The sequence below is a fragment of the Argopecten irradians genome, chromosome 4 (genome assembly GCF_041381155.1).
Source record: "Argopecten irradians isolate NY chromosome 4, Ai_NY, whole genome shotgun sequence".
In the NCBI taxonomy this organism is placed as follows: Eukaryota; Metazoa; Mollusca; class Bivalvia; order Pectinida; family Pectinidae; genus Argopecten; species Argopecten irradians.
Window position 1 is genome coordinate 34,189,009 of NC_091137.1, and position 14,092 is coordinate 34,203,100.

A 14,092-nucleotide genomic window follows, 5' to 3' on the forward strand; every position below is an offset into this window, starting at 1 on the left:
CTCTGAATTAAAGAGGAAGAATCTACTGATTTACCTGAAATTTATCAGTTATCTTGTATTAAGAGCAATTCTGAGTTAGACTATAACTCCACATCAACACACCTGAACCCCTATGAAAACATCCCATCCTATCCCATACTACCGAAGATTTTACAAAAAAATGTGACCCCGAGGGTAGAATATCCAAATTCTTTATATCCACATATGAAAGAAAAGTTTTTCTCGTACCTCGACATTTTTATCACAATTTTATATTTATGATATCCCGCCTTTTTAAAAACTGTGCGAAGAAAACTGCGATTGCTTTTCAATTCATTATATATTCAAATTACATGATATCCATGATAATAAAACTAGCATTGTTTCTAACAGTAACGTTGAGAGGTAGTAATTTTGCTGACGCAGTGACGTCACGAAAGTGTAATACATGAGATAAACAAGCATATTTATTAAATATATAAGTCAAATATCCTTAATTATAACAACAAATTTCAAAAAATAATTATCGAAAGTATTGAATACTGAATTATTACTCCGAACATACATTTAGTACTGTAAACGCTATAGTAACAGACAATTTTAGTTTCATTACAATGATAATAAATATTTGCTATTGTTTGTTCCGACAGTTATAATAGTCACAGCACCGATAACCATAGAATACCCCTTCAATGGCCTCATCTGTGTTCTACTTTCGGTTTATATATATCATAGTCGGGATTTCCAACGGAACACGCCATCGTCAACACGTAAACACGAAAATGTATAACAGACAGGAGAACGCATTTATATTGTAAGTTTTAAATAGCTTTGTATTCTAAAATTGTTCTTCACTTATTTCGTTTAACAATCAAAATATTACGTTTTCTTCAAATCTTTTAGATAGAAAATGAAACTGCTTAGTCCACTATGGGGTCAGTATTTTGAAGGAGAGACACGTTGTAAGCCTTATACGCTGATATTCTATATTTAGCACAAATTTTGTCTTCATATTAACATATCAATGCTGTTGGCATGGCCTATATATTGTGTATTTTGATGTTTCAGTGTATACACGACACGCCTAAGTGTTTGAAAGACATATATTATCTGTGTCACAGGAACGTTTGTGGCTTATTGGTGGGGCCCACAAGGGGAAGGTTAGTAGAACTTTCGTAAACGATATGGTTTATATATATATAATTTGATAATGAAAGTAGATCTGACAAGGCTATTTTTATACAGAAATAGTTTTCTTTTTCTGATTAAAGAGTTTACATTTGTTAATGATACACGTATTATAAGGGGATCAATATTTTATTGTTTATGGAGTTCTTCAATATTATATATCAAATTACATTATCTTATGAAAAAGTTTTAATTTTCATTTAATACAAATACAATAATTTCCTAATTAAATGCCCACTATAACACGACTTTTGATTGCTAAAATTGAAATGTTAAACGAGATTGATAATTTTGTTGAGTCGCAAAAGTTATTCGCGTACCATTAATACTACAATTGTCAAAACATTCTGAATAATTAAATTAAAATAAATCAAATGTAAATTTTCATAACGCTGTCGTCCTAATTACTAAGCGTCAGTTGACTATCACTCCGCCAAACGGCAAAAAAAGCGAAATGAATCTTTACTGTTGAACATCGATTACGTTGGAAATCTTGCATATTTTGTTTGGTGTTGTAGCTTCATCTTAGATCATCGATATATTTCTTTTGTTATTAATGTTTATATAACACATTATTTTATTGCTTCAGAAAGGTATTGAACCTTTCAATAACTGTCACATTGAATGATACATTTGGTACAGAGACAAACAACCGAATATTTTAGCCCACTAACAACAGATGGTGGGCTATTCAAATCACTTTTCATCCGTGGTACGTCATTCGTTCTTCCGAACATCAGTCCGTCTTTCCGTCCGTTAACAATTCTTGTTATCGCTATTTCTCAGACAGTAGTGACCTGTTCCTTCTCAAATTATGTATTGTTCCCCAGGGCCTTATTGGTGCATATTGCATTTTGAGACCAAACAGTGAACAAGATGGTCGCCAGGCAGCCATCTTGGATTTTGATAGTTAAAGGTTGTTACCGCTGTATTTCTAAGAAAGTACAGAAGAAATCGTTCTCAAATTTCACTTGTAAGTTCTCCTTGGGCCCTTGTCGTGCATGTTGCATTTTGGGACCGATCAGTCAACAAGATGACCGCCAAGCAGCCATCTTGGACTTTGAATGTTGATGATTGTTACCACTATTTCTCAGAAAGAGCAGAAGGGATCTCTCTCAAATGTAATACGTTGGTTTACCTTGGCCCCTAGTTGTGTATAATGCATTTTGGGACCGATCGGTCAACAAGATGGCCGCCAGGCAGCCATCTTGGGTTTTTATAGTTAAAATTTGTTACCACTATTTCTCAGAAAGTATTCAATAAATGTCTCTAAAATTTAATATGTAGGTTCCTTTTGAGCCCTAGTTGAGCATATTGGATTTAAAATGCTCCAATGCTGACAAATGATAATTTTTCTCTTTCAAAAACCGGACTAGACAATTTAGTATTTTTCTTCAGTTACAAAAGTTACCTTCTTTATACCATTACCACCATTGAAAAGTCTGAGCTTCTTATTTTACTTCATCATAAAAATATCAAAACTAATTAATTGCATCCCGAAGAAATTCCGTGGCACCATGTTCTATATGGAATGTAGTACTAATTGCGCATGCCCCGAAAGCAATATAAATTATATTATACTATTTTTGGAGTTAATTAGACATATATATATACACGATTAAACACCAGTTATTATTCAAATGATGGGTACCATTTATGCTCTCTCGGCGGTGGAGCATCTTTAAGGAACTGATTGGTAAACAATATTGCCGATAGGCCTCCATCTTGGATTTTGATTATTAAAGTTTAAAAAGCAGAGAAAATATGCCTCTTTCAATTGTCAGACATAGATTAATCTTTGGTGGGCACCAAAATCCCTCCGGGATCTCTTGTTATTCTCTTTTACCTACACGTGTAATACTGGCTTGTCTAGGGCAATGCACTCATGTCGTTTGAGACTGTATTGCATGGCTACCCATTCAATAAAGCCTCTTACGTCACAGTGTCATCAAAATTCATATTTTCTATGTATAATTTTAACACTTTATTCAGAATTTAGTCTGGATTTACTATAAAAGATACAAACAACGGGATTTACGTTGAAAATATCACGCTATTTTTAATTCAACATCATCAAATGTTGGGCTATTCAAATCGCTTTTCGTCCGTGGTCCGTCATGCGTCCTTCTGTCTGTCCGTCCGTCCGTCGGTCCTTCTGTCCGTTAACATTCCTTGTTATTGTTATTTCTTAGTAAGTGCTGAAGATATTCATATTTTATAACTATAGGTTCCCTATGGCCCTAGTTGAGTATATTTCATTTGGGACTGATCGGTCGACAAGATGGCCGCCATGCCGCCATATTTGGAATTTCATGGTTAGTGTTTGAAAAGCTGAGAAAAGATGCCTCTTTCATTTGTTAGGCATATATTAAGCATTGGTGGACGCCAAAATCCTTCTGGGATCTCTTGTTTCGAATTTATTTCAAAATGGCAGGATATGGATATTATACGCTCGGGATCACAAATTGTTGTAAAACCCTCGGCAAGCAACGGTTTTACAACAATTTGTGACCCTCGGGTAGAATATCCCTATCCTTCATATCCACATATGGAAGAGTTTTATAACATATCACATTATCACATGTAAAAGTATATTATTATTATATTGTTATAGAGTGGAAACTTTCCAGAGCTGGCTAGGTACTAGTGTAAGTATTATTTCCCAATACTTCACAGGGATATTCCATGGTTGCTAGGGAAAATAACACTATCTTACACAGGTTTTGTTTTTACATGTGTCATTACTGCAGTGCATGAATTGTCAATGACGTCATCAATATTGATACATAGAGACGTGCCTGTGATAATGGTACGATGGAAAGCTGGAAAGCAACTGTAATTCCATTTTTCTATTATGAAGTACGGGAGAAAATACTCAAAAATGGATTTGCCAAGTGGACAGGAATATCTTAACCCTCGTGAACGATTTAGGCCGTCGACCTCGGTAAGCCTCGGTTCGCAATCCAAAATTTTTCATTTAGGTTGATATATCCCTGTCAACCAGACAGACCCATTTATGATTATATTAATCTCGTTCGTAACCCCAAATAGTGTACAAATCTAAGTGATTGAGAAGCACAACATATCTTGATAAAAGCGACTAATTCATGTACCACGTGATACCCGATAACGTTTGTGCGGGACTGATATCTTCTAGCGGTGATGGAACGTATAACGCTTTGCAATCTTCCTGCTGAAATGATGTTATCGCGGGAAAATATCTTTTAGTGTCATTCCATCACCAATAGAAAAATAGTCCCGCACAAAAGTTATTAGATATCACATGGCAAGTGAAATAGTTCCGATGTGATCTTTATTGTAGTGAAGATGGCTCACTCTAAGCCATGGCAAAGCGGGAAGCCTATACTCCAGTGTATTGAGCACATGCTTGTAAACAAAGTTGCCACAGACGTTACGCTTCTTGTTGATGGTAGTAAAGTAGAAGCACACAAATTCATCCTCACCAGCAGGAGTCCTGTGTTCCAGGCCAATTTTGATAGCCCTGTGTCAGACCAAGGAGAAATCCGTATCAAGGATGTGTCCAAGGAAACTTTCGACATATTTCTTAGGTAATTGATAAGGTTATGGTAATGGTAAGGATAAAATTAAGTACATCAAAGAAGGTGTTCTGTCATATTAGAATGTTTGCGACTCTGTCATTTCGCTGTTTATTTCGAGTCGCAAATAAAATATTTTGCGATTTCAACCTATGACAATGTTTACCGGAAAAAAAAGAAAAAAAAAAGATATCCAGATCGACAATTATTCATGTGTACATCCCGTATGTTTATTTTTTCTTTTTATACAGATACCTATATACGGACAATATTGAACTGGATATAGACAATGTGGCGGATATTTTGAAGGTTGCTGACAAATATCTAGTTGACATATTGATAAAAAAGTGTCACGATTTTATCGAAGACAATCTAAATCCCGATAATGTTTGCCGTATGCAGGAGAGGTGGCATGACTTCCCAAATGATAAGTTAGTATCAGAATGTCGTCGCATTTGGGACGAATCAGCTTGTGATATTCTTAACTCAGAGGGATTCAGAGACCTCTGTGATGACTGTGCTTACAATTTTATTTCTTCAGACTTAATACCTGTAGATGAACACTTGATTTTTGAAGCAGTGATTCGATGGGCGGACGCGGAGTGCAGAAGACAAGACATTGAGATAACAGACGCAAGCAGACGCAAGCATTCGGGAAAGCTATTCAGCTGCATCCGATTCCCCATTATGGATGCCGAGTACTTTTGCAACACAGTTTTCAATATGTCAGTTCTGAGCAATGACGAACTGGTAGAAATACACAGACATATTCATAAACGTAAGTCATCCGACCGTTGTCAGTCAAGGAAAGGTCAGAAAACACTGAAACCTTCAACCGTTACGGCATCTGGTGTTCATGGGTTGTTCAACTTTGCGACGGCACTAACCACCCAACCAGTAAGCCCAGGGGCTGAATGTAAACAGGACTTTCATTTTTTTCCGTTAAGCCCAGAAGATGGCACCACAAATAACAGTCTAAACCATGAGGTGTGTGCCTTCAACTGCAATTATCGTGTGGCTTATCGGAAGGGAGCGTACGAGTCCGTAATAAGGTATAAAATGGCTAGAGGCATGAGAGTCACCAACCAAATCATTTCCACAAGCGAACACTTCTCTTGTTCATCTTCTGTTTACCTTCATGGAATCATGACTGCTTTCAAATGCGAGAAAATCAATGTCAAATTCAATGGCGAGGATATGCGAATTCAAAGAGAGGAGAATGATTCAAATAATATAAGGTTTCGAAGAATTGTCACAGTTGAACCTCACAAGGAAAACGTTATATGTATAGAAGTAAAGGGGCAGACAGATGTGTTTAAACCTACCAGCATTGTTTCTCAGCTGTCTTATAAAGAGGTTATCATTAACTTCACGGATAAGAATGGTCCAGGAAACGGGTTCGTGACTGGCTTATTATTGTCAAAATGAAAAAAAAATTTCGGCATCCTAGAATCTGAAGTGCTACAATTACTTTCGTTTTATCCACAATTGGAACATGCCGTAGCAAAACCGAAGGTCCTTTGTGCGACAACATTAGACACGGTAGTATGTCAGTGTAGTTATTTTATATAACATACACGATCACTTGTAAGAAGAGTATCAAATAACAATAATAATTTTCTTTGTTTTCATACTTAATCCGACTTTCTGATTGACGCATTCTTTTTCGTCATATAGTCTACTAAGAAGAAAAAAGTCCGCGAATGGCGTGAAAACCCGACGTTATCATGACGTCACAATAGAGACGTCGAAGTTGCGTATTGATTTAGAAAAAAAAACAATCCTTGAGAAAAATCAGTGGAATCGTACGTTTTAACGTATGTATTATAAAGTAGTGTGAAAAAAGATATTATAAGTATAGATACAATTATTTTTTTAGCTTCATAAGAGTATGAAAGAAATTTTGTTTGCAAACTTTTGTGGGAATCAGCTACGCGGATAGACACAGTTTTCAAACAGCATTTCTTTAATGAAAATTCCATTGTGACGTCATGGCAGAAACAATATAATGACGCCAGGAAATATTTACATAACGTCAGGTTTACTAAGATGGCGGAACAAAATGGCTGCTAGCTTTAAACATCACATTTTTGCATTGAAGTTCTTTGAAGGCTTGTTTCATAAATTCTCATAGGAAATAAGTACTTTTTTAAGATCTTATATTTATTCATTCAGATTTTGTGCATTTTTGTTCAGTTCTTTGTACTTCTCCGTATGCTAGGTTTAAAATAGTTTAGCTCTATTTTGATAATTAGTTGATAAAATTACAGCCAGGTCGTAAGAGAATAAGAACAAAGTGTACTCGGCTTTAAATACATTAACCCTGGTTAACAGCATCTGTCCATGACTTTAATTTGTTTAGAAGAAACATTAACAGGCAGTGGAGGTAATAATCAAACCCTGGACAGGTGACTTTAATTAGATTGCATGTTTACTTGAAGAAAGTGGCATTGTTTTAAAACTTTTGGGAGTTATGACATGTTACTGTTTGACAATTTATATTTTCTTTTTAACCCATCCGATGTCCCTCTTTTGATCCTCCCGAAGCTCTCTTTGATGTCAAGCTGTATTCTCTTTGATACTCATTCACAGGAACAATTGTTCACACATTTGTTGATTTCTAACAGTAATATGCTTTCTATTTATCCCGTGAGTATTTAAATTCATGGAAATTACCTGAACTAGGAATATAGCGAAATGTAACGCCCGCGAATAAAGGTAATTATGCAGTATATATTGGTAAATATGTACCCTGAAATTATGACATATCAATGACTATTGACTATGACTATGTTCTACATTAATAAATTAAAAATCTTTTATTGAACATATGAGGTTGACATAGGTATGCGTAAATAATGAAACCTGACTTTACCGACGAGTAAATATGTCGGATAAGACAGTGGTCGGTAACGTCAGTGTTAGTACATCCTCGATACTCCAGGGCTTCCAATCACTTACGATCTCTACACCCCTGGACTATCTCATAGTAAAACTGGAGGCAACAGAATAGAACAGGTAATTTAGTCATTTGATGTACATCAAAAGAGCCGTATAACGGTACACTGTGGTTGACTGTGTGGCTTTGATGTTAGGCGTCGCTCTCTCTGCAGTCTTCAAAGTAGTCTTTGCTAACCTGTGATTGGTCAAATGTTTTCCGCTGAGCTGCCTTCAATTTCACTATGAGATAGTCCAGGGGTGTAGAGATCGTAAGTGATCGGAAGCCCTGGAGTATCGAGGATGGTGTTAGTAATGCCCGAAAAAAATTATAGGAACAAGGAATCATGAATATAGTCAAAATATATATCGGATCTTTTGCTGTAATCTAGATTTAGATATTTCTTATAAGTTTCTTGATTGATTAATGATATGTGACTTGATTTTAAATCGCTAACATGAATAATTTACATATGACGTTTTATTTATCATTTTTAACTGTACCGAGTCTTTCATTGTTGAAATTAATCTAATTCAATCAATCAATCTAATTTAATTTACCATATATCTCCTTACACTCATATTTTGTTGGTTCCTATTTAATATCTTATCGACAATGTCGTACATTCCAAATTTATGAATGAGAGTTAACTCCCTTGTATCAAAAATTCGGTGTTAGAATACATATATATGTACATTAAAACTTGCATATATATCGGAAACATCTCAGTTCTATTGGAAGTCAGATTAATTGGTTTTACCGTGATGTGCCAGAAAACCCCACTGTTGTGAAATGTTCAAACTCGCTCACTATGACATTACACATTGTTGGTAGTAGGACGTCTTGTATGCTAAACTCTGACCCTTGCTAGCGGAGTAAAGCAACTCTAGTCTGCAACTACTCCAGTCGTTTTTAAATTAGTATATTTACCGTATTATATGCATGCTCTTTCTAAAAACTTCGACCAGTTGCCTTCTAGTCTTTTTGAAAGCCAGCGAAACAGCTTCGAGGTAGACGGGACTTCCGGTCACTCAGTTAGTTGCCAAGCGAGGCGAAAGTTGGGCGGATCTAAATCCCGATCACGCCATCTCCGTTGATGTAACCAAACGACGTTAATATCGTTTGGAAACTCGCCGTCGTCGTGATAGGTTTGTGGAAAATACAATGCGGCCATGACCAGTAGCCTGTTGCATCGAACGATCTTTGTTTTTTATTTATGCCAAATTGTTTTTATGAGTTTTTGATATATGATGTTTTTAATCTTCGTGTAGTTTCGTAGGTTGTTGTGGTGTGTATAGATGTAGAACTCCAACGCAGATTCAGTGAATGGTACGATACGTTTATTGGAGTCTTAGGAATCGACCCTGTACAGAGATTATTGGCGAGTTAATATAGCAGTACATCAGGATAACATAGTCAATATTTGGGTATGAAAGCCAATACCTGGAACAGTTGACCCAACGTAGATGCTGTATTACGTAGGGAAACATGTTTACTCATTAGAACTTATCATGTAACATAATTAATAACATGGCTATGTAATTAATAGCAATACAATGACCCTAACAGAGGTTGGTTTCCAATAGACTTTACATGTACGTACATATACTATTGTAAATAAGAAACACATGTGCTTGACCTACACAATGTAATATACTTGAAAGATATATGTAAATAATTATATATTAGTCCAACTTTCAAACTCTAAAATTCTTATCATTTATATGTATTATACCACATTCGTCGCCTTGTTATACATTATATCAAATTAGATATAATTTGATATAATAAATTATAAAATTTCTAAAATTCTTATCATTGATCATTATTATATTATCATTATGACCATTATATTCTAAATTACTGAATCTAGAACTGTAGTACGAACTGCATGTATATAGATATAAATAATACAATGAAAATTTATAGTTAAGTTAAAATGAAAGTAAGACACTTTCAAATAATTTTCAATATTTTGATTGAAAATGAAATATATATAAAGAAAGTGATATTATTGATATGAATGTTGCTTGAAAAAATATATATTAAGCATGATAAGTATAGTATGTAAAACGTAGAGTTCCAAATAGATTATTAAAAACACAGTATTCAAAAGATAACTTTAAAATGTCCAACGTAGATATAGAAATGTTTATAAATATGCCGTCGCGTGATGAAAAGTTAATGAGTGTTGAAAACGATGTACAACCATCTTGAATCCAACGGTGATTTCTTGCACAACAAGGCTAAGAATTATTTAAGATGAGAGTTCCGTGTAAAAATTGTAGAATATAAGTTAAACTAAGTGTAATGAGTCCTCTCCGGAGATGAAAATATAAAACACGTTTTCCCTGGCATTAGACTGCATCAGGTATTTCCAAATCCGTTGAGCACTTCGAAGAGATATGTTGACGTGGAAGGTGTTGTGTTGACTTCATCGGAAAAGGAGATTCATACAATTTTCCCGGCATTAGACTGCTTCGGGTATTTCCAAATCCGTTGATGATAATTGTGTTGACGTGGAAAGGTGTAGTGTTGACTTCTTTGGATAAGGAGACTTTAGACAAACATTCCGGCATTAGACTGCATCGGCTCCTCTCTATCCGTTGATCTAGCATACATGCGTAATTTTTAACATTGTGGGTTTTTCTTTTTTTATTTGTATTTATAGTTTTTTTCCCCCGGTAACTAAGTGAATTGTGTGAAATAAAATGTCTATGTGTGGTGTATGAGTAAGACATTAATAATGCTTGATAATTTGATGAAGATATAAAATGAATATGTGTAATTTAATGTAACTAGATTGATACAAATAGCTTAAACTTGTAGAAAATTTGATTGAAATACTTGAGAGAAAAAACTACAAAATAATATATAAGCTAATTTGCACTAATTCCGACCTCGAGGACATGTTCACGATATGCTGTTGCCATAGAGTGAATGACAATCAATGAGAGAGTCTGATCAACGTACGTACGTCTTAAACTCAGACATGACGCTTCGTCTCTTATTAGATTGAGACTTAAATGAAACTAGATGATAAGTGAAAGAAAGTTCCGTAAGTTTGTAAATTGTATGTACAAAATATGTAATGTAGGAGAAAATTAACAAGTGTTAACCTTGCATTCAAATGCATCAGGTAGTAATTTCCTCCAATAATGAAATAAATAATATAATCATAATGTGTGTTATGTTGTATATTTTATGTATATAAAAGTATAATGTGCGGAATATGTTATATGAGGATTAGAGCAACTAAAAATAAACGTGTGTGTTTAATCACATCACTACTCTGCCTCTAACATAACAATAGACGAGTTTCCATGTACATATTTTAACCTCCGTGCATTATCACGTGAGAGAAACTTGTCAAAAGTATATAAGATGTAAAAAATGTTTTTTTGTGGAATAGTAAATATTATATGTAAATAAACACTAAGGAACTTCTAAGATTTATGATACAAACAATCAACTAATTTCATGAACATGTCACAGGAGAGGAATCATAAAATAATTGAACATTTTTTAACCTGTGATTTGAAATATTGTAGCTTATTGTAATTAGAAATAATTAGCAAGGTTATTGAAAAAAATATTCCCTCAAATATTTCCATAACGAAATTGTTTTAACTTATAAATTGTTTATTTTTATGTCTATATGCGTGCGTTATGTGTATTGATGTGGTCGACTCCTTGTGGTGCATGTCTGTGTTTTAGTGTAAGTTTTATGTGTGTACTTCAAAGTGAAACTACATACTGGTAGTCTATTTTAGTTCATAAGATGTATATGTGTATAAAGTCAAACGATAATTCTCACTAAGAATAAGATCGGTTCTCAGTGATGATAAAGCCATGATAAACAATAATATTAATTGTGCGAGAAAAATAAAATAAGTGGTACAAATATTTACTTGTAAAAGAGCTAATAGGCCAAATCTACGTACCTGTGAAACCAATGATCGATAGTGGTAGTCGACGCAAAGTGTCCAAACCCAGGTTCTTTTCAGCACGGCGCCAATATGATGTTTTTATCTTCGTGTAGTTTCGTAGGTTGTTGTGGTGTGTATAGATGTAGAACTCCAACGCAGATTCAGTGAATGGTACGATACGTTTATTGGAGTCTTAGGAATCGACCCTGTACAGAGATTATTGGCGAGTTAATATAGCAGTACATCAGGATAACATATGTCAATATTTGGGTATGAAAGCCAATACCTGGAACAGTTGACCCAACGTAGATGCTGTATTACATAGGGAAACATGTTTACTCATTAGAACTTATCATGTAACATAATTAATAACATGGCTATATAATTAATAGCAATACAATGACCCTAACAGAGGTTGGTTTCCAATAGACTTTACATGTACGTACATATACTATTGTAAATAAGAAACACATGTGCTTGACCTACACAATGTAATATACTTGAAAGATATATGTAAATAATTATATATTAGTCCAACTTTCAAACTCTAAAATTCTTATCATTTATATGTATTATACCACAGATAAAAAATTGTATTCTTGAATGACGGAACAACATGAATGTCAAGGCCTTTATGAAATGGCCTCAATCGTACATGTAACAATCATTTTGATTTTTATGGTGTGGTTTTACAAAGTTGTCATATACATTCCAGGTTTTAATGCGGTTCTTCCAATTTATATATTATACGAAAAATATATTATATCGCGGACATTTAACTATTTGCTGTTTAGGTTAGGTCAAAGATTGGCGGAATAAATTATTAAATTATTAGAAATTATAGCAGAGTTATTTTTAACCTGGAAGTATAGTTTTGAATAGAAAAAAAACCCAAAACGGTCACGAAATCGCTATCGCCATCGCAAACTAATTTAAAATGTCAAATTTAAGTTTCTACTTAAATGCTAAAAATAGATCACCATAAACTGCTTTTTATTTCATTCTGTAACAACAACTGCCATTAAATTTGTAGTAAAATCATATCTTTTGTATGTATTAGTATATTAAAACAATTAAAGTATGTAGTTGATGGAGATATCAAGTTTCTGGTTTCCCTCCAACTTGTCTTTTTCCCTTGGCGAACTGTATATTACAACAATATACCTCTAAATTAGATCGTGCTATTTTCATTTTATATGTACATAGGTTCATGTTTATCATACTGAATTTTTTTCTGTCTCTCTTCATTCTTTTTTCTTCATTTTTTCCTCTCCTTTCTCTAAATTCGCGTTTGTTGATTTACAAGATTTTGAGAAGACTCGAGCGTTAGCGAATATCATTTCAAAATTTGAGAATTACATTACGAGAGTAAACAGTCACTTGGGAAACTTGTTTAACTTTGACCTTTATTTAGTGATTATTTGACGGGTAGTTAATAGCACTTTGCCGTAAACAAGCCAGTATTTAGTTTGAGAACGGGTAGTTATTTTGTTCAGATATCGCAAATAAGGTTCAAAGTGTGGAAATGTATTGCATCTTCATATTAATTATGATTTGCTATCAATAATTTCTTTATGCAATTAAGGGTTTTTTTTTATAATAAGGAATGCCTTATTGCTACTAAAGACATCGCTACACTTTATTTTGCTTATAACATTAATGTAGGTCTAATGTCTGGCTGTTTATTGATAGTTTAACTGTAGTAAAAACTGGTCATACTAATCAAGGTTATCGGATATGATAAAACTATTGTCTTTTGTAACTTTTAAAACATAGCTCAACTCGTGTGAAATAAAGAGACAGCCGCTCGATATGCATACAATTAAATATAATTATTTGAATGTATATATTTTTTATTTAAACAAGAACAATTTTAAGGTTTGCATGAAATGTGTAAGTTCTGATTTGCTTGAAGACAAATCGGTTTCTCTTTTTAATCAGATAATAGATACAGAACTTTGCATAGTTTAGAATACATCCATAACGAATTTGTTTCTTCAATAAAATGAATCACAGTTTTAAGCGAAATGTTTACTTTATATAATATTTCTCTGTATAAGATTTCTGTGTCTGATTTGTAAGTGTTGACCTATTATATCCCGTTCTTGCATATTAAAGAGTTACATCCCTTGTGTGTGTGCAGTGATTGTGACGTCATCACTTTGAATGTTAAACATCACGTCGTATTCTCTGAAAAATATGACGTTACACTTATAAACCAATGACGTAACAATCAGTACCTACCCGTTAGGGGAGACAGTTATGTACAATTCCAGAAGAAAAAATAAAACCTATATTTATGCAAAGCCTTGTACTGAATATGAAAGTAAGGATGCATGTCAAAGGCAACTTGTCTAGTGAAACACTCTTAAGCTTATGAAATGATCGATTTTATTACATATTCTATGTTGCATAATCTTAGCAGAGTCACATCGACATCAGTGCTAAAAACATCTTTGTAATTTACCATAACGACGGCTATTCCCGCGGGGGTAAAATTT

At 34.0% G+C, this 14,092-nt stretch overlaps 1 protein-coding gene across 3 annotated transcripts; it reads left to right on the forward strand.

Moving 5' to 3' along the window:
• Nucleotides 1-635: 635 nt before the first annotated feature.
• Nucleotides 636-10,844, forward strand: LOC138321413 (BTB/POZ domain-containing protein 2-like). 3 transcript variants are annotated; one of them, XM_069265084.1, is made up of 5 exons: nt 636-793; nt 1,048-1,139; nt 3,782-3,815; nt 4,490-4,736; nt 4,976-10,844. In XM_069265084.1, exons 4-5 carry the CDS (start codon nt 4,495-4,497, stop codon nt 6,150-6,152), a joined length of 1,419 nt encoding a protein of 472 aa, XP_069121185.1. In that variant the 5' UTR covers nt 636-793; nt 1,048-1,139; nt 3,782-3,815; nt 4,490-4,494; the 3' UTR covers nt 6,153-10,844. The 3 variants fall into 3 exon arrangements, with proteins under 3 accessions (XP_069121185.1, XP_069121186.1, XP_069121187.1); XM_069265085.1 differs by lacking the exon at nt 3,782-3,815; XM_069265086.1 differs by lacking the exons at nt 636-793; nt 1,048-1,139; nt 3,782-3,815 and adding an exon at nt 3,856-4,111.
• Nucleotides 10,845-14,092: the final 3,248 nt, after the last annotated feature.

What these genes read in the sequence shown, in the direction of transcription:
- LOC138321413 (XM_069265084.1), top strand. Translation starts at nt 4,495, where the DNA reads ATGGCTCACTCTAAGCCATGGCAAAGCGGGAAGCCTATACTCCAGTGT. An exon ending in ACTTTCGACATATTTCTTAG is followed by an intron (nt 4,737 to 4,975) that starts GTAATTGATAAG and finishes CTTTTTATACAG; the next exon opens with ATACCTATATACGGACAATA.